Below are 20,931 nucleotides of genomic sequence, written 5' to 3'. Positions count from 1 at the left end.
AAACATTAACTTGGGAAGAATAAAACAATAAAAAACCACGAAACGTTATTTTTATTTAGCTGAGCCAAACGTTCGGGACACCCTTATCACTCAGGGGTATAAAAATAGTTTATGACCAATGGATCCGACTATTTATTATACCCCTGAGTCAAGTCTACCGAATATAGATACAAAAAATTAAAATCGTACAAGCCGTTTTGAAAGAAGTTGAATTTAATATAAATAGAATATAAAGAAAAAATTCATATTTGGATTAAGCTAATATTCTGATAATAATAAATATTAGGGTCAACTCATCTAATTCTGTGACAAAACAGAATATGAAAAAAAAAACAGGTTAAACTTTATAAATTTTATTTTTATTTTTAATAGGAACATTAACCAGTCTTCTATTTATCATATGGAGCAAGTGTAATCTTAACAAATATGAATTAACCCAGCGTAAAATGAGCATAATCAAACCGCGATGACTTGTCTAATTCTGTGACAATCACTATAATTCGGTGATAGTACTTCTCTAATTCTGTTATAACCGAATTATGCGAGTATTTATTATTTTTTAACACAAAAGTAACAAAAAAATAAAATTAATAAAAAATATAACATATTGAAAGTAATAATTATGTATTTATTAATCAACGAGAAACTATCAAAAGCGGGGAACAATAAAAAAACAATATTGGACTTTATAAATTGTTTGTGTGTAGTGTGTACGGACTCATTTTTGACTGCAGAATACTTTGAATTGCGGATGTGAGGGTTGTTTCATTATATTTTCTATTTTTATTTTTGTCTTCCTCCATGCTGTCTAAAATAACTCACATAATTATGTGATAAAAAAATATCGGACTTTTTTAAAATGCTTGAATGCGATCCTACTTTTTTACCTGAGTCAAAATAAATATTTTCCGACTTAAACTACTAACGTATACGTACTGAAGACAATTATTAATACACGAATTGAAAATAATAAAAGTTTGCTTGGTTAATTCGGTGACACTGTTTTGAGTTACAATCTTGAGAATCGTTAACTTTTTGAACCCAGGAAATAAGGTATTATGCAAAAACAAATGAAAAATTACTAAAACCTTTGTCGGTATCAACAAATATATGTTTTTAACAATTAATTGTCAAAGCATCATGAACTTAAACTCACGTTTTCTTTTTAAAATTAATTAAATAATGACAGCATAGTCGCACGCTACCGGTGAAACGTCAAACATGGCGGGCGCAATGACAAATCCCGTGATTGTTACTATTTCACTCGCACGATCTTAACAAAAATTTGCACACGAAAAGAAGCTTTATTACCCTACCATAAGGTTAATTTTAATGTATTGGATTTTACTCCTAATACGCTGTGTAAGAGTTCAAACGTTGTATCTCCGAATTAAGTGAGTCACACAATTAGGTGAGTTTACCCTACACTGTGCTACTGTGATTTGAAATATACTGTGGTACCAATTTAATGTTCCACGCATAAGAATTTTTAATAAACCTCTATTTGTAATCCAATTTATATTCTGGTTTAACTAATTGCACATAAACTTTTTTTTAGAGCAAAAATATAATCGATACCTATATTATAAAGAGGGTAGATTTGATTTCTTATTTGTTTGTAAACAACATGACTTGTTTTTTCACTTCAATTGAAATATACATCTTTAGCGAGTAAAATCCATACTAATATTATAAATGCGAAAGTAACTCTGTCTGTCTGTCTGTTACTCAATCACGCCTAAACTACTGAACCAATTTTCATGAAATTTGGTATGGAGATATTTTGATACCCGAGAAAGGACATAGGATAGGTTTTATCCACGAAATCCCACGGGAACGGGAACTATGCGGGTTTTACTTTCTTCTGTGCGGGCGATGCCGCGGGTGGAAAGCTAGTCCATACTAATATTATAAATGCGAAAGTAACTCTGTCTGTCTGTCTGTTACTCAATCACGCCTAAACTACTGAACCAATTTTAATAAAATTTGGTATGGAGATATTTTGATACCCGAGAAAGGACATAGGATAGGTTTTATCCCGGAAATCCCACGGGAACGGGAACTATGCGGGTTTTACTTTCTTCTGTGCGGGCGATGCCGCGGGTGGAAAGCTAGTAAGGCTATATTTTTCTCATGCCAGACCAGGCAAAACCGGGTCAAAAGACTCGTAAGAATAGTTTGAATTAATGTATCTTCACTTGCAAGTATAATACTTATACAAATAACAATTTGCTTCTCCTTTTAGTACTATATGATAATCAATATAGGACAGTCTAACGAAATTCACTCTTACTCTTTTCTTCTATTAGTATATCCCTATATATAACCTCCAAACTTAAAAAAAAACTCTAACAGGTTATAAATACAAATTATTTCTCTTCCTATCTCCAATACAAAAGTGCAAAACATAAATAAAGTAATTACAGAAATCTGACTCTAGTAAATACCCTTTCTCAAGAGTAACTTTATATCACGGGGAAGGTGAAAGAAAATGCCTTTTACGAGGAAATGATATTAATTTCTCAGCACGAATAACTGTTGGTGGAAACTTAAGACGTCTCGACTGGGAATTAATTTAATTGGCGTATTATGTCTGTGGATTCCTGCTCTAGGAAATGTGAATATTTTTAAAAAGAGGGTATTTTGATGTTTAGAGCATGTTCTTTTGTACTTGATAGTTTTGAAATTTGACTAGGATTTGACTCCATTTGGCACCATACTTGCTTGTACTCCTTCAAACTATATATATCTAAACCATGTTTCAATCTCTTTTTGCAACCTAAAAGATAACATTATGATTTAGAGGAGGATTTTGAAGTGAAACTTCTTAAGGCGCGTTGAGAGTAAAATTTCGCGACATTCCAATACCGCCACGTCATGACGGCGACGATTTTGGTATCATTGCATCTTGACGAAGAAGTTTCACTTCTGACACGTGTGCTTTGCACATATCCTTTTTTTGTAAGTACGTTCGGTATAGTTTTTTACTAATATTTGAAACTTAATTTGTCACCAAACTCTTTAAGGTCCCAACACTACTAGACCACTAGAAAAGCCTTTTTGGTAACTTAAGGGGTCTCATCTGTTTAAATCCCTTTTTACCACCTTAAAGAACAAATTTTCCAAAGAGTTCGTATGTTTCAAGTTTGAATAAAGCTTCATTTGCATTGAAGGTGGTATTTAAGGCGTAGGTACTTGTGTTTTTATTTTTCATGCAGCTGTTTTGGTAATAGTATTTAATTTCACAACACATAAATAAATGAAAACAAAGTCCTCATATATTATTATGACAAATATTTTTCCATTAAAATATGAAAAATAAATTACTTATATTAATAACAATAAAATAAAACATAAAATAAATAATAATTATTCTAGAAACATACCCTGATCTGTCTGTGGATTGCTCTGATTCTCCATATATAGATTCCGTAATTCATCCTCTTGTTCTTCTGACCAAGTATTCTTGCCTGGTTTATCCCTATATGATGAAACAATATTAGAAAACAAACAAATAAATAAAAGATCTTGGTACGATTTGTTTTAAATTCAACATTTTTTCATTGAATAATATTTAAATTTACGTTAAAGTTAGACTGTAGTTTAATGTGGTATCGATAATTTTTTTTCCCTTAGTTCCCATAAAATGAATTAAAATAATGTGTGTTTATGACCAATATTATAACGCAAAAATGTGTTTGTCTTTATTTTAGTTCCTTAAATTAGATATTAAAAACAAACAAGCTATTTAGAATATGGTCCATAAAACACTGCAATCTCAAAATGTAATTTTAAAACAATCTTCATATTATGTAAAATGAAAATACAATTTACAGATTCTAAATTAAAAAATAAAAACATAATTGCACACCTTCGTACAAACAATTCAATTTCCCATACAAAAGGTTGAATTATTTTTTAAATATACAACGTAAGAGGCAATTTATTTTGCAAGTTGACTCTAATTACGAATTTGGGCAATCAAAAAGTTTACGAAATGAGATTTGCTTTCTTTCTTTCTTTATTCCGTTCATGTCCTGATTAAATTCTCGATCCTTCGGGAATATTCGAGTTTCGTTGCAGTGTTTGTGTTGAGGTTATTATATTCCAGATACTTTTAGGGAATTTTTAAATGCAGGGAATTTTTTACTTTAAGAAGTCATGACTGAGAAATTTTAAACAGCGAATAAGTTAAGAGATTTTTCTGATTTTAAGAGACTTGATAATTTAAATTGGTATTTGTATAAGTGGTATCCATACTTTAATATTATAAATGCGAAAGTAACTCTGTCTGTCTGTCTGTTACTCAATCACGCCTTAACTACTGAACCAATTTGCATGAAATTTGGTATAGAGATATTTTGATACCCGAGAAAGGACATAGGATAGGTTTTATACCGGAAGTCCCACGGGAACGGGAACTATGCGGGTTTTTCTTTTACTGCGCGGGCGATGTCGCGGGTGGAAAGCTAGTGTATTATAAAACAAATTATACCTAATACAATTTAAGTGTAATATCAAGTTAGTAGCAAAGTACGAGCGTGCCACACACACATACATACATTCGAAAAACATTTTTTTTGCAGTCGTGATAAAAACCCTAAGAGTCAAATATTTTGTATTTATATATATATATATTAATTTTCATTATTTCAGTTCTCTCTAGAACTTTCTCTAATAACACATTTCATCCTCTACCATAAAGATTAACTTTTAGACTATGTAGGTAAAGCCGCGGGCGGAAAGCTAGTTAGGAATATTTCATATCCCTAAGTGGTTAGTACTAGCAGAACGTTTGCTCCGTATCCTACTATTCATAATATTATAAATGGGAAAGTTTGCGAGTATGTGTTCCTCTTTCACGCAAATACTACTGAACCGATTACAATGCAATTTGGCACATACATACACATTGGATTAACACATAGGATAGGTTTTATCCCGGAAATCCCACAGGAACGCGAACTGTGCGAGTTTTTCGTTAACAACGCGGGCGAAGCCGCGGGCGGAAAGCTGTTTTAATATTTTATATACTACAGTACTAAAATCAATATTTTCTCTATCTAAAAATAAAGCATTGAGAGCACGATCTTTATTATAACTTTAGACGGGCCCGCTGCGAAACACATTGTTATGTCAAATCCAGACGATTACGAAGATATGAATAAAGTTAAAATGGACCTTTGGGTATATTTTTGATCGAGAATATTACGTTTCGATAAGTTTTGCTAGTATATTGGGAATAATTCTGGACTGAATTATTTATATTAACAAGACTAGTTTTCGCGTGGCTTCGTCCGCGTAGTCACAGAGAAAACAGCATAATTCCCGTTCACATGATTTCAGGGATTTGGCCTATGTTCTTTGTCGGGTCTAAAACTATATTAATAATTTAATTCAATTTAATTGAGTTAAGGCGAGAAGAGACAGACAGAAAGAGATACTTTCACAGTTAAGAATTAGAATTTAATTTAATTTTATTAAAAAACATGAGGCTTGCCTAAAGGTACAAGTCCGAGACGGGCCGCAGACCTCAAACTGCACTGAGGAACTCTATGAAATTGATTCTAGCGCGGCAACACTGCTGCCTGCAGACGCAACGCGCAGCGATTCATAGATGTTCATAGAAACAAGTGTTGTCGCTTGCAGTTTGCTGTTGCACTTTGCGGTCTGCGGCCCTTTTCGGAATTGTACCTTTAAGACAAGCTTTTTTCGAAAATCAACCTCTAATCCTTTGAAAAATTGTATGTAATTTTTTGAGGCAGTGTTAAAACAAACGCCCATTACTACCCCATGGGGATATAATTCATACAAGCAAAGCCGCTCGCCAAAACTAGTTGTAGCTGTGAATCTGAATTATGACTGCTCTTTGGCGGCTATCCAAATACTGATTGTAAAATGGAGCTATACGAGCGCTATCTTAATATACTGGGATTGTTTATTGTTTATAAAAAATTTAATTTTATGAAAGTATAGGGAAATTTAATCTGTAAGTACTAATATTGTAAAGTTGAAGAGCAGGTTTGATTGAAGGCGCTAATCTCAGGAACTACGGGTTCGATTTGAAAAATAATTTAACTGTTAGATAGTCCATTTATCGAGTAAGGCTAATGTATGTCATCACGTTTGGATTTATAGGACTGGATGGAGCAATGAGAAATTTTAAGTAAGTTTTAAAGATAATTTTAGTGTAGAAAATAAAATTGTGTACAAACGCTTGAACATGTATATGTCGTGGCCATATCGTAGATTTGCTCATTTCATGAAATGGCCAACATAGTTTGATCAGATCGTTAAATCGTCAACGTTTCACGATTCGGTCATCGACATTTGGCCAGATCGTATAAAATATAGGTTAGTTTAGGTTAGGTTAGACTTTAATAAACAACGCACGAGCCGAGCGAGCAAAGCGAGCGTGCCGCGGCAGCGGCCGGCGAGTGCCAGAAGCGAATCGCTTTTTAAAAAAGAAACAAAAATGGTCGCATTTCGTGAACGTTTGGATTCCAAATGTGGATGACCAAATCGTGAAATGTTGACGATTTAACGATCTGGCCAAACTAAATTGGCCATTTCATGAAATGAGCAAATCTACGATATGGCCACGACATATATATATATTAAAAATTGTGTTACTAGCTGACCCGACAAGCGTTGTTCTGCCTTAATTTTGTATCTTAGGCGTATGAAACATAGATGTTGACCGATTCGCACCTTTCCTATTTCGGAGGAGTCTAATCACACGCACCGCGACACGAGGATTTTTTATAAATAAATTTAAATAATTAGTTATTTTATACCTGGTAGCAAAAATACTGCTTTTTATTTTTTATGTATATTTATAAACTCAGCATTACTTTCATAATTAACTCGATATAAACAACACCTCTCAAGCCGTCGTTTAAGTGTTTGTAAACCGGTTGAGTGCTATTTGCGTGAGTAAGTAACGTCTTCACAACTTAAATATGGATACATACACCAAGTTTTACCTATATAAATGTACTAGCTTGCACCCGCGGCTTCGCCCGCGTGGTGTTTTGATAAAAGGTAGCCTATGTTCTTTCTCAGGGTCTAAAGATTGTCTGAGCCAAATTTCATCAAAATCGGTTGAGAGATTTAAGCGGGAAAGCGTAACAGACAGACAGACAGAGTTACTTTCGCATTTATAATATTAGTAGGGATAGTAGGGATAAAAAGTTTTATTTTTAAGTTTATATTAATTATCTAAACTCTTGCAACAAGTTTTTAAATTTTTTACGACTTATTAACCTAACCGAGCGAAGATAAATCCAACAAACAAAATTCACTAAAATCTGTACAGCCGTTCTGTTACAAATAGAACACATTTATTTTCCCGGGCCAATCAAAATATTCTCCAAAATAAAAACAAAATGTATCAAAAAAACTATAGTGCATCAATGTTGGTTCTTCCAATCACAAGTTCTGGGGTAAAAAATAAAAAATATTTTTTTTTTGCAAAAATTTCCAAAAAAGTGAAGTATTTTTTTTGCAGTTGGTTGAAATTTCCAAAAAAATCAAGTCTAAACAATTTTTTAATATTTACCTAGAATCAGTATAAAGGTCGTATCCACACTCAACGTCGATCGCATCTTTAGAGTTGGTCCAAAACAATAGTTCTATGAACGCTTTTGGACTCTTACTGGCTATCTCTGTGAATTTCCTTATTACGTAGATGGCGAATTTTTCGAGTTCCTGTATGGGAAATAAATTATTTTATTAGGTACAAGGATAGGTAAAAACCCTGGTAAATTTAGTTGGATCTTAATACTTTTAGGGCTGATTTTTCAATCGTTGGTTAAAATTTATTCATCAAATAACGTATTAAACTACCATTTCAAAAAATGTATTCTAATTGTCCGTATTTGACAGTTTACAGGTGACATTTAAAAATGTTCGTGTAATACTTTATTGGACGCATAAATTTTAACCAAGGATTGAAAAATCGGCTCTTAGTAATAAACTTTTGAGCATAAGTATGTGTATAGAGTAAATTTATTTTTTCCATATTTCTGTACATGTAGGACAATTACGGTTTTGTTGTACGAATAAGAACTGTTTTTTTAACTAATATTGTGCTGATAGATTAAAAAAAAGAAAAATTGAACATGGCATTTGTCTTTTTAGTCCTATGTGTCTAGAGCTTTAAAATATAAGACATTTTTATAAATATTGTTATTTATTGATATTTATTCCTACTAAGTATTCTCGTAATTAATAATATCTGCCATAGAGATACATTAGATACGATTTTTGTGTCTTGCCAAAATAGTTTTGTCAGACTATAAATTGGCTAGTCTGGATCTAGACTGAAATATGAATACCGACTTTTATCTAGACAAATATATTTGTTTATCTATCAGTTATGTAATATTGTTTAGTTATTTGCCAACAAATATTTATTTGAGTTGTTTTATTACATGTTATTTATTATCTTAGGATTTAACAAATAGGTACTTATAATTATAGTATTTATTAATATTATTGTTTATAGCAAATAGGACGATTCGAGAATACATAATTAACCTAAGAAAAACATGGCTAGTGTATAAAAGTCAGTCTTATTGCTAAAAACGATGTCTTGCGGACAACCATTAAATGAAAGGACAGATTTTTGTACAAAATGAGATACATCCACATTTATTTTACTTTAAATATACATACTTACTACTATTAAATATAAAATAAAATAAGGTTGAATAAAAAAATTACATAGTATAGATATTCCGCCCACTTTTTTACTAGATGGCGTATAAAAAAATAGATTTTCTAGGTAACAATTTTAAACACTAACCTTAAAATGCGCAATTCGATTTCCCAGAATCTTCTGGAAGGTCAGAAACATGGACGCCTGGAACATCATGGCCGGTCGTTTACAATCCCATGCAATTCGGTGCAGCATTTTCACAATACAATGGTTTGTGTATGGAGTGTTTTTGTCGTATTTCTCTAATAGTGATGCACATGCGCTTACTACGCGGGGATGGCAGAATCTAAAAGGATAGATTTGTATCAAGATTTGTAGGTATTTGTTAGCTTTTGCATTGTGAATGTCCAGAAAAATTATTAAGCTAGATTGCATAACTTCTATCGCGGGCCTTCAGCGCGGGGACCGAATCGAGAAATTCCGTAACGAAAAAATCTCACGCTCCCCACGGGGACGGGCGGAGGTGTGGCTTGAAGGCATAGCATGCAATAGCGCAACCGCCCCACTCCCCGAGTGACACACGACGTATTTTTAATTTTTCTAAGGGTAAAAAAACGTTACTCTCATAGAGATTTGGCAGAATATAGAATTCTAGATTAATATTTAGATATCTAGACATTTTTAGTGCTTGTGCTGGTGTTATTTATGTGTTTTAAATGGTTGTCTTTGTTAAAGAAATAAACTGTTTTAGTAAGGAATAACCATTGACAAAATAGATAAAATCAATTCTTTCAAAAATAATTTATCAAATAAGAACTTCATTTGTTTATAGTTTTACTAGCTTACTGCCCGCGGCTTCGCCCGCTTTGTCAAAAACCTAATAAATTATATATATATATATATATATATATATATACCTAAAACCTTCCTCTTGAATCACTCTATCTATTAAAAAAATCTTTAAAACTAGCGTTGCGTAGTTTTAAAGATTTAAGCATACAAAGGTACATAGGGACAGAAAAAGCGATTTTGTTTTATACTATGTAGTGATTTTTATTATTCACTAGATGTGCTCGCGACTTCGGTCCGTGTGGAATTACGAAATTAGCCAGAAAACTAGAAAACTACTAAAAAAGTAGTGTTAAATATTTGAGTTTAATTTAAAGAATTATCTTAAATCTGTGAATTGAAGGAAATACAAATAATACATTAAAGTGTTAATTAGTAGTTAAAGTCTAGACTTTGACGTCGAAAAAAATACAAATAATTTTTATAATATTAGAATAAGTCTACACTTTGAGTGAGGTAAAAAAAATTATAATGTAACAAAGAATTTTTTTATACTAAATTTTTTTAATCACATATTTGGGCTTGGTATCGATCCAGTAACACCCCCTGGTATTTATTTTTTCAATATTTTCAATGTACACAATTGACCCTTCTACAGATTTATTATATGTATAGATGTGAATACATAAAACTATTGCTATAACACAATACTGTAAAATTGCTACTATCCATACTAATATTATAAATGCGAAAGTAACTCTGTCTGTCTGTCTGTTACTCAATCACGCCTTAACTACTGAACCAATTTGCATGAAATTTGGTATGGAGATATAAAAACCCGCCCACGATGGATATTTTCGGGATAAAACCTATCCTATCTCTCAAGTTGTATTGAACTGCACATGGTGTGCGAATTTTATTATAATCGGTTAAGTGGATACCTGAGAAAGGACATAGGCTACTTTTTACCCCGGGAAATAGGATAGATTAATCCCGGAACATCCCACGGGAACGGGAACTATGCGGGTTTTTCTTTACTGCGCGGGCGAAGCTGCGGGTGGAAAGCTAGTATTTTATAATACTAACCGCTCGCCCCGGCTCGTCCGAGTTGATCAGGGAAAAAAATATATAGCCAGCGTACAGATAATTGTGAATGTAGGATATTCACAATTATCTTAAACAACTAGCTTTCCGCCCGCGGCTTCGCCCGCGTTTTCAGAGAAAACCCCGCATAGTTCCCTTTCCCGTGGGATTTTTGGGATAAAACCTATCCTATCTCTCAAGTTGGATTGAACTGCACATGGTGTGCGAATTTTTTTATAAAAGGTTAAGTGGTTTAGGAGTCCATTGAGGACAAACATTGTGACACGAGATTTATATATAAATACAATATATTTTCCGTCTGTCGTATAAGTCCAATGCACTCTAAAATATTTTAAATATCTTAATGAACATAATATTTTATTCTAATATTTACCTTTGCACGAAGTCTTGGAAATCAAATTCAGTTTCTACCACCGAAGTCGTTCTATCTTCTTCTTCTTCATCTAACAAACGAAAATATCTATTTTATTGTAGGAATTACTTAATTATTTAATTAGGAATTACTTATTTAATTATAAATTTGAATATGCCCGCGTCAGTCTTTTCTGGCACACCCTTTATAATGAGTTTAACTAATTCATTCTATTATGTTTTCTTAACTAAAAACTTAAAATAATTACGTTTTTAATTATTTATTTAATATAATATTTGTTCACATTCTTGGTATGAAAGTTACAATGTAAAGGTCTAACTTTAGGCACCTGAGGATTACAAGATGGGAAATAATTAGTAGATTAAAGATTTATCTTACCTTCTTCGTCATATTCTGAATTATCTTCTTGATTGTCATCTTCAACATTTTCTGAAACAAAAATTTCTTTTTAAACTAGAAGGAACAAATTTTTCAATTACTTTAGAGCAATTGTAAATATTTTATTTCACACAAAATAATATTTTATTTCTAAGTTTAACATGAACCATAACATGATTTTTTCTATATGAACCACTAGTTCCTTAGATGATCCTGTTCAAACAAACACACAAACTTATCCATATAATTTTAGTATACACTACCTGTAATTTCAACTCCCAAGTCAGTGTTATAGATAGTTTCTAGCATATCTAACTCTTCGTGTTCTTGAATTCCTTCCACACCAAAAATACCTTCTTCCGGCCATACTTCTCTAAGAGAGTAATAAAATATTCAAATAAAATATTAAACACTAGACTTTTAGAAATGTTTCTGAAAAAACATTGAAAATATTTTGAATTTAAATAATCTTTAAACAAAAAATGAAATAAAATAAACCACCTCCAAAATTGAAGAAAACTAGTCAATTAAAACATTAAAATATATGAAGCAATTTGAACTGACGTAATATCTAAGTACCCTCATATTTCAAATACATATTGTTTGTTTGTTTATAACACAAAAACATGAAATGATTCATACAAAAAATATTTAATCAGCTATAAAGTTGTACATATATACAAAATAATCAAACATAAAATATAAACATACCTCGCCGCCCGGAATGTGCCAACAGCGTCCTCATATTTATGTTCGCGCATCAGTTTCTGTATTTTCTTCATACAATCCTCCCTGGAAATATCTTGGTGTTAGTATCTGAATGAAACTCTTAAGAAATAAAACTTTTAAAGAACTAATTTTAAGAGAAGTAAGAGACTCCATGGACAGAGACCGGTGGAGGCATCATCAGCTCCAGATGCAACCCCGATGCTGACCACGATACTCAGACATGAGGGACCGACAAAAGAGAGAGAGAATTTTTAGCGGGATTTTTTATACATGTAAAATTAATTATATTAACACCACAAGAGCACACAGAAGCGTCAATTTTATTTGGCAAAATTGTTAACCCAAACAAAAGTTCTGAGACAATTAATACAAAAAAAGTTATTATCGATCTCCTTTTGTGATGTCGGTTGCGAATAACCATTAATCTATAATCTTAATATATATAAATCTCGTGTCACAATGTTTGTCCTCAATGGACTCCTAAACCACTTAACCGATTATAATAAAATTCGCACACTATGTGCAGTTCGATCCAACTTGAGAGATAGGATAGTTTTTATGAAAAAAAAACGTAAACATGTAGGTACCACGGGCGAAGCCGGGGCGAACCACTAGTAATATTATAAATCTTAAGAGTTTGTTTGTTTGAACGCGCTAATCTCGGGAATTACTGGTCAGGTTTGAAAAATTATTTCGGTGTTAGATAGCTCATCTATCGAGGAAGGCTATTGGCTATATTATATCATCTCGCTAGAACCAACAAGAGCGGAGCACTGAGGGTAAAACCGGTAGTACTATAATAACTACCATCCTCATAAATAACGTTAAAACAACGCTATCACAAAAAATGTTATAAAAACACACATAACTACTTAAAATGGTTTTTGTCACGTCATTAAAGTTATTAGTGTTAAATAATTATGTTTTTGAAGATAAAGACTTCCTTGACCCTGATTATTATTGGACAAAAAATCAATATTATATAATAACAATTCGATAACTTTTATAAATACTTCGTTTATAAGAATGGATGTACATCATATAAACTACTGACCGTTTATAGATAAAATTTTGTATTGTATAGATAAGAAATAGCAGGTAGACGGTAAAATGAATATCTATACTATATAATATATGTACCGGATACTACAAACAATAAATACACAAAATAATATTCTAATCCGAAAATTATTTGTTTAAATCACTAGATTCATTCAATTATCACAAGTCATTTTAACACATGATTCGTAGAAAACCTTAACATATTATTTTAAAGCGTTCGTATGTTTTAATATCAGTCTGTACACAGCTTCCGCGTACGATGATCGTGATTTATTGTACAATAATAATAATTTTTATATTTCTTTTGGCATACATTTACAACTATGTCACTCGCGGTATTTGTAAATGCAGTGTGCATTTGGTGAACAAAGTTGTTATAGTGACCGGCGCGAACAGTGGCATAGGTTTGGAGGTCGCTAAAGATCTGGCTCAAAGGGGAGCTAGAGTCATATTAGCATGTAGGAACGAACAAAGGGCTATAGACGCTATTAACAAAATTAAGGAAACGTTCAAAAACGCAGATGTCACCTATCGCCATTTGAACCTAGGATCTTTTACGTCGATCGAGAAATTCGCAGCTGGAATACTCGAAACAGAGAAACGATTGGACATACTCATAAACAACGCGGGAACATTTACGGGAGCTGGCGAAAAGACTGAAGACGGTTATTCCCTGATAGCGCAAACCAATTATATTGGACCGTTTCTCCTAACTTCCCTACTCTTGCCGTTATTAAAGACATCAACTCAAAGCAGAATTATAAATGTATCTTCAATGACACACAAGATGGTACCAAGCTTTGATACAGAAAAACTTCACTTAGTGCCCGAAAGAATGTCCACATTTTCCAACATCTTTGCGTATTTCAAAACGAAGTTATGCATCAATTTAATGACCATCGAATTGGCGCGAAGGTTACAAGGAACAGGAGTTACAGTTAACTGCGTGCACCCGGGTGCAGTTAGAACAAATTTAGTTGACGAAATTGATGTAACTGCACTTAAACTGATGTTGAAAATTAATTTTATGTTTTTAAGATCTCCTTGGGAAGGAGCTCAGACCGTCAATTATTTAGCAGTATCACCAGACTTAGAAAATTGTTCAGGTGGTTATTATGTTGAGTGTAAATTAGGGAATCCAAGTGGTCGAGCCCAGAATGTGGAATTGGCCCAGAAGTTTTGGGAGGCGACCGAGAGACTCATTAGGCGATAATTTATGTTTAATATGTATTAGTTTCAAGGCTACGTAATTACAAGGTCGGATAATGACATAAAATGTATAATGGCACTAAATTTAACTGTATTTGGCCTTGTAGAACTGGTTGATGTTTTAATATTAGAATTAAAAAGTTTTGGACATCGAAAATAAAGTATAAGAGGTTAATTTAAATATGTATGTACCAAAAATTTAACTTTTTGATTTGGTGTTTACGCCTTTAGTACTTACACCTACGCATTCGCGTGCGGCAGCGAATCTCTGCGAAACTACTGCGTAGCGAAATATCTGCGGAACGTTAGTACACAGCAATGTTTTCGAAACTTTTTCGCAATACGTCTGTGTAATGGCCATTTCGCAGTTCCTTGCGAAACAATACTGACAAGGACGCAACTATTTCATCTATCTATGTGCTAGAGTGAGACATATCATATGCGAAAACCTGCCATACTACTGACAGATTTTTCGTTGTTTCGCTGCCGCTCGCGAATGCGTCGGTGTACGGGCGTTAATAGACTATTGTGACAGTGTGTGTGCTTTTTTAAAGGAAAAATATAGTGTGACTGTGTGAAGAAGAGTATTTTTAAGTATGGTTTTGTTTGTATAGTATATTTAACTAGCTGTGCTCCGCGGTTTCACCCGCATTGATCCGCTCCTGTTGGTCTTAGCGTGGTGATATATAGCCTATAGCCTTCTTCGATAAATGAACCTAAATATAACACCATAACAATTTTTCAAATTCGACCAGTTCCTGGAATTAGCGCGTTCAAGCAAACAAACTATTCAGCTTTATAATATTAGTATAGATTAAGTATATTTTTGGCCTTGCCTTATACCTATTTTGATAAAGTAAGGTAGTTATAGTTTTTTTTTAAAGAAAGAACATACATTCATTTCTAAATTCCAAAACAAAGAAAAAGGAAAACAAGAATAGGTAATATAATTGCGCTTTCCAGATAATACATTATATTTATGTTTCTCAAGTAAATAAATTATGTATATTTTATATTCTACCAAGTAACCAATTTTATATTCTATAAAGTAACTATTTAATTATCTGTGGTATAACGAATAAGGCTGGTTGCAGAGCTTGACCGACCGTCAGTGCGTACGTCAGTCGCGCTTGTCATATGTATGGAAATTCATAAAACCGTTCATAGCTAGACCGACCATACGCACGCGTATTGTCATGCGCATTAGTGTCATAGTCATGCAATTGTTGTTGATGCGTATCGTCAGGACCGACGGTACGCACTGACAGTCGGTCAAGCTCTGCAACCAGCCTTATAATCAAATTATCTCTTTTTAATTTTGCTTGTTACAAAAACATTCAAATTAAATTCAAATAAATGATTTATATTCATAGTTGAATTATGCGTTTTTTTGTTTGTTATGAATGTTTATTATGTGTTAGTAGTTATTATATAAACGTATATATAATTTTCAAGGTTGTGTCGTATGCTCACTACATAGTATAAAACAAAGACGCTTTCACTGTCCCTATGTCCCTTTGTATGCTTAAATCTTTAAAACTACGCAACGGTTTTTGATGCGGTTTTGTTTAATAGATAGAGTGATTCAAGAGGAAGGTTTTAGTATATAATTTATTAGGTTTTCCGTTTTAGACAAAGCGGGCGAAGCCGCGGGCGGTAAGCTACAATAAAAAAAAATATAAAAAATATACCGGCCGAATTGATAACCTCCTCCTTTTTTTGAAGTCGGTTAAAAATTAAAGACGTTTTCACGGATTTTAAACGCAATTTGAACACTAGGTTCGTAACATTCGAATAAATAATATAATGACTAAATCGCATTTTAAATATTTTAAATTCTTTACTTTACAATTAAATACTAAATACTCACTTCTGCTGATCAATCGGTGTATCAGACGCCGCGTCAAACGGTGGAGGGTAGTTGTCTATTTGCGAAGTGAGAACTACCGCCATTTGCTCGCGAACCGCTTCCCATTGCGGGATATCCGGTTTGGGGGCTTGGGGCTTTGGGCGGGGCTTTTGTTCTAGAAGGAATTAATAAAATGATATTTTTTTTTATACAACGATAGAGAATTTATATAGGTTGGTAGTCGTGTGCCAAGCACAAGTGTCAAAAGTGAAACTTCTTTGCCAAGATTCAAAGATACCAAAATCGTCGCCTTACTCCATAACGTGACGGTATTGACATGACGCGACCTTAAAATTTTACTCTAAACGCGCCTAAAGAAGTTTCAATTCAAAAACAAACAACAAGCCTAAACTCATGAAATTATTGTATTGTCACAAATAATTGATCTTTTAATAATAATATAAAGCTTTTTCAAATTAGGGATTGTAAATATTAACATATAATACTTAACAGAAAAATAAAAACACAAATTTAAACCACTTTTTACGAATATCAGTTTAAAATTATCATTTTCACACATCCCTTAAGAAAAATCTATGAAAATCATTCCCATGGAAATTAAAATAAAATCACACACTAATCCGTATAAGCAATTATGTATGGAAGCGTCTCTTTGACAAGCCGCCCGTGAAACGGTTGTTCTTAACGTTTTGTCGGCCATATTGGATTTTGTTCCGTTAATTTTTATATTAATGTTTTGTTCTGTTGTTTAAGTGTTAATTTTTTATGCGTTTTTATTATGTATTAATATGAGGTTGAGTTATTAAGATGCAAAGAATAGTAGCTTAGTTTTGAGTAAATAAATAAATTATTTATTTATATCCGTACTGAAAAAAAAAATTACTACTAAAGTTATAGATTTTAGCTAAAGTATGTAGCAATAAAACACAACATGCGATTCATGAAACTGTATATTTTACATACAATAAATAATGTTCGTTAAAATAAATATAAGTAAAAATACTTACTTTTACTTTTAGCCTTCCTTCTAACTTTCTTCTGAACAACCAGACCAGTCTTTTTGCAGTAATGCTCCAACATTTTCAAGAACAAGTGCACTGTTTCTACCAAATCCAATAGATAAGATCTAAAATCAAATTAAAATATTTAATTCAATCAATAAAAATTACTAGGTATTTGAATCATCAAGATTAGTGGAATGGTTTGGACTTTAACGCCGTCGTTGGTCGTTTCGATATGCGAAAATCTTATAATATAAAAATGAATCGCAAAATGTGTTGGTAAGCGCATAACTCGAGAACAACTGAACCGATTTCGTTAATTCTTTTTTTATTACATTTCTTGAAGTACGAGGATGGTTCTTATGGAGAGAAAACGTAAAAATATACCACGGGCGAAGCCGGGGCGGACCGCTAGTTTTCTATATAATAATATAACAGTACTTTATGTCACAAAAACAATTACTTTAATTTCCTATCTCACTTATTGAGATATTACTATAAAAATAAAAATTGAAAAGTAAAAATTTGATCTGTTCAATCAAATTACACAATATTTGAGTAGTAAATCAAGTACTAAGATTCTAAATGTATGTCTGTATATACCAATGCATAGGTATAAGGAAAAAACATTTTATTTATAAAAAAATCTAAGCACTTTCTTAACAGTAAGCATATAAAATATATAAATAAAACTCACCTCGGCATTTTATTATCATCATAATTCAAAATGGTCGCCAGCACGAACTCTCGATACTCCAGCACATAGAAAACATTGCTTTTTATCACTTTTGCTGATTCCTTCACATTAGCACTATCACACTTATCCATTTTTAGAAGTGTGTTTAATAACTCCTGGGAATTAAAAAAAAAAAAATGTAATTACATACTTAAAATTTTGCTAAGTTTTTTGTATTTGCGTGAAGTTTTAACTTGAATGAACTTAGTTGAACTTAGTTTTGACTTGTATTAGACACAGAACAATTTTAAATACGTACAAAAACTATTAATTTGATTGCCTAAAATAAAAAAAGGAAAAAATAGCAATATCATAAACTAAATTTTTGAAAGGGATTCATTTTGTAAACTGTTTCTTTTTTCATAGTATAAATTAATTGGTTTGATAAAAATTTAAAAGAATCTTATATTCATTTTCAGGACTTCATGCTCAAAAGTCTTTATTTTTGCTTATGAAGTCCTGTGCATAACTTTATTATTTTTATGATTACCTTATAACACTTCAATGCTAAATGCAATCTCCGAACCCAGGCATGATATTTCTTCTTCTCAACTCGTATCATGTCGTAATATTTTTCCATTTGCTGCTGGACATAGTGAAACATAGGCACTGACATTGTTTCACTAGAAAAAAATATTATAACTGAACGAATTTGCGAAAATGCTGCACAGAATATGAAAATTTTTTCTTTTGATTATCTTTTTTTTAAATTATGGATGGACCATTAATCATAGTGTCAAACAGAAAACAATTAAGTAATAAAAAAGAGCGCACGTGTCAGAAGTGAAACTTTTTTGGCAAGAATCAAAGATACCAAAAATCGTCGCCTACTCCATGACGTGACGGTATTGTCATGACCTTGAAATTTTTCTCGCATCTCACATAAAGAAGTTTCAGTTCACAAAAATCATGAACTAGTTTTATTTATTGGTTATTATATAAAAATAACGCGTAAATTGAGATAAATAAACTCACCTAACCAAAGCGACATCAAACTTGTGTCCTCTATTGAACTCCATAAAGAACCTCATCGCCCACAAGAAGTAAGATTCATCGTTCTGTTGGGCTTTAGCTCTAACTAGCACATCTTTGACATAGTGCATTAGCGGGTTGTAAGAACTGTTTAGGAATTCTATGCAAAACTCTTTGAGAAATAATCTGGAAAAAGATTAAACATTTTTTTTGTACACAACCAGATTTTTTTTAAATAATTTTTGAGTGTGTTCTATGCCATTGATTTTCAGTTAACATGACATTATAAGTATAAAAAAACTTTAACAAACAGTTAAAACTTGTAATTATTCTTATTTTTCATGAATGTATAATAACACACACATAATATGAAAGACTTAAATAAGTATCATATGATGTAATTAATTGATTTTAAGTACCTCGTAATAAAAAACGTCTTAAAAATATTGCAAAACTTATAAAAAAATATTTCAAAAATGTATTATGCTTCTTGTGTATGTCGTGGCCATATCGTAGATTTGCTCATTTCATGAAATGGCCAACATAGTTTGATCAGATCGTTAAATCGTCAACGTTTCACGATTTGGTCATCGACATTTGGCCAGATCGTATAAAATATAGGTTAGGTTAGGTTAGGTTAGACTTTAATAAACAACGCTCGAGTCGAGCGAGCAAAGCGAGCGTGCCGCGGCAGCGGCCGGCGAGTGCCAGAAGCGGATCGCTTTTTAAAAAAGAAAGCATTTCGTGAAATGGCCATCCACGTTTGGCCAGATCGACGATCTGGCAAAATGATGATGACCAAATCGTGAAACGTTGACGATTTAACGATCTGGCCAAACTAAATTGGCCATATCATGAAATGAGCAAATCTACGATATGGCCACGACATGTATATAACATACCTAACAGCAAAAGGCGATCGTCTCTCCATAGCACCACTCTCTTCAGGCCTCCTGTTTTTAGGTTTCACTAACTTGGATTTCTTGCTACCGTTAAAGTCTAAGTTAGATATTTTGTTCAGAGGCTTCAAACATATTAGCTCATTTTCTGATATTGATTTCATGTTTTGTATTACGTAGGTCCCTCCAAATCTTGAGTGCCTATTAAAATAAAATTATTTTTGGATGAAAATTATTGCACAAATATGGTTGAAAATATTTATATTTCTATGAAATACAATTTTAATGATAAATCTTAGAATACTTTTCAATTTATAAAGTCAGTTGTTCACAAGCAATATAGAATGATACACAGAAAACACATTCATATTTATTTAAAATAAATAGAATAATTAAGCAATGAAAAGTCTGTCAAAATTGGTCAAGCCATACATTAGATACTTGTACTTGTTTAAAGCTCTTCAACTATGTAAACTTTAAACCTAAGAATCATTGATATAATTTTATTCACTCACAACATAAATCATTTATAAAAATACAAAATGTACCCATTGAGATATATACATAATATTATGGAGACGACACCGCCTACATCACTTATGTTCCGCTCAACATACGCCATATTTTTTTTTTTTTAATGCTATAGGATAGCAACCGAGCAGACGCGTCGCCTGGTGTTAAGCGATACACGCCGCCCATAAGCATCCACTCCACTGGGAAGTGGATGTGTTGCTATCCTCAAAGGGATTTGGAAGGATTTAGGGAGAAGGGCGAGGATGGGTGGGAATGAGGATAGGGAAGGAGAGGATGGGTAGGGGATGGGAAGGGATGTGGGCCTCCGGACCCCTCAATCACCGTACGGAACGCGACAGTAAACTGTCGCTATGGCGCCGATATTCTGTGAGGGTGTGGTACCTTCCCCGGTGCGAGCGTGACCCAATTCGTGCCGAAGCATGCTCGACTCCCACTTACAAAACATATGGCGTAACTGCACGCTCATTTTTTATTTGTTTTAAAGTAAAACATATCAAATATGCCTTTGTGTGTTACGATATTGCACAAATAATACGGAAAAGTGCAAAGGAATAACTTTCATCGGTAAGTACCTAACTAGATAATAATTTTTAAAACTTAGTTAGAGCAAAAA

The 20,931-nt window shown here is 32.7% G+C and overlaps 1 protein-coding gene across 1 annotated transcript in view; it reads right to left on the bottom strand.

Annotated features, from left to right (window-relative positions):
* LOC123693191 (protein timeless homolog) overlaps window positions 1-20,931 on the bottom strand; it is a 38,109-nt gene that overhangs the window by 15,228 nt on the left and 1,950 nt on the right. The window contains exons 5-17 of the mRNA XM_045638192.1: window positions 19,788-19,985; window positions 18,889-19,071; window positions 18,404-18,536; window positions 17,875-18,029; window positions 17,184-17,302; window positions 16,177-16,330; window positions 12,018-12,098; window positions 11,570-11,679; window positions 11,307-11,357; window positions 10,929-10,998; window positions 8,810-9,008; window positions 7,562-7,710; window positions 3,387-3,481 (exon numbers count right to left, since the gene is read on the bottom strand). Coding sequence (XP_045494148.1) covers window positions 3,387-3,481; window positions 7,562-7,710; window positions 8,810-9,008; window positions 10,929-10,998; window positions 11,307-11,357; window positions 11,570-11,679; window positions 12,018-12,098; window positions 16,177-16,330; window positions 17,184-17,302; window positions 17,875-18,029; window positions 18,404-18,536; window positions 18,889-19,071; window positions 19,788-19,985 — 1,697 coding nt within the window. The remainder of the gene's footprint in view (window positions 1-3,386; window positions 3,482-7,561; window positions 7,711-8,809; window positions 9,009-10,928; window positions 10,999-11,306; window positions 11,358-11,569; window positions 11,680-12,017; window positions 12,099-16,176; window positions 16,331-17,183; window positions 17,303-17,874; window positions 18,030-18,403; window positions 18,537-18,888; window positions 19,072-19,787; window positions 19,986-20,931) is intronic.

Source organism: Colias croceus, chromosome 7 (genome assembly GCF_905220415.1).
Source record: "Colias croceus chromosome 7, ilColCroc2.1".
In the NCBI taxonomy this organism is placed as follows: Eukaryota; Metazoa; Arthropoda; class Insecta; order Lepidoptera; family Pieridae; genus Colias; species Colias croceus.
This window is presented reverse-complemented; position numbering and strand designations above follow the sequence as displayed.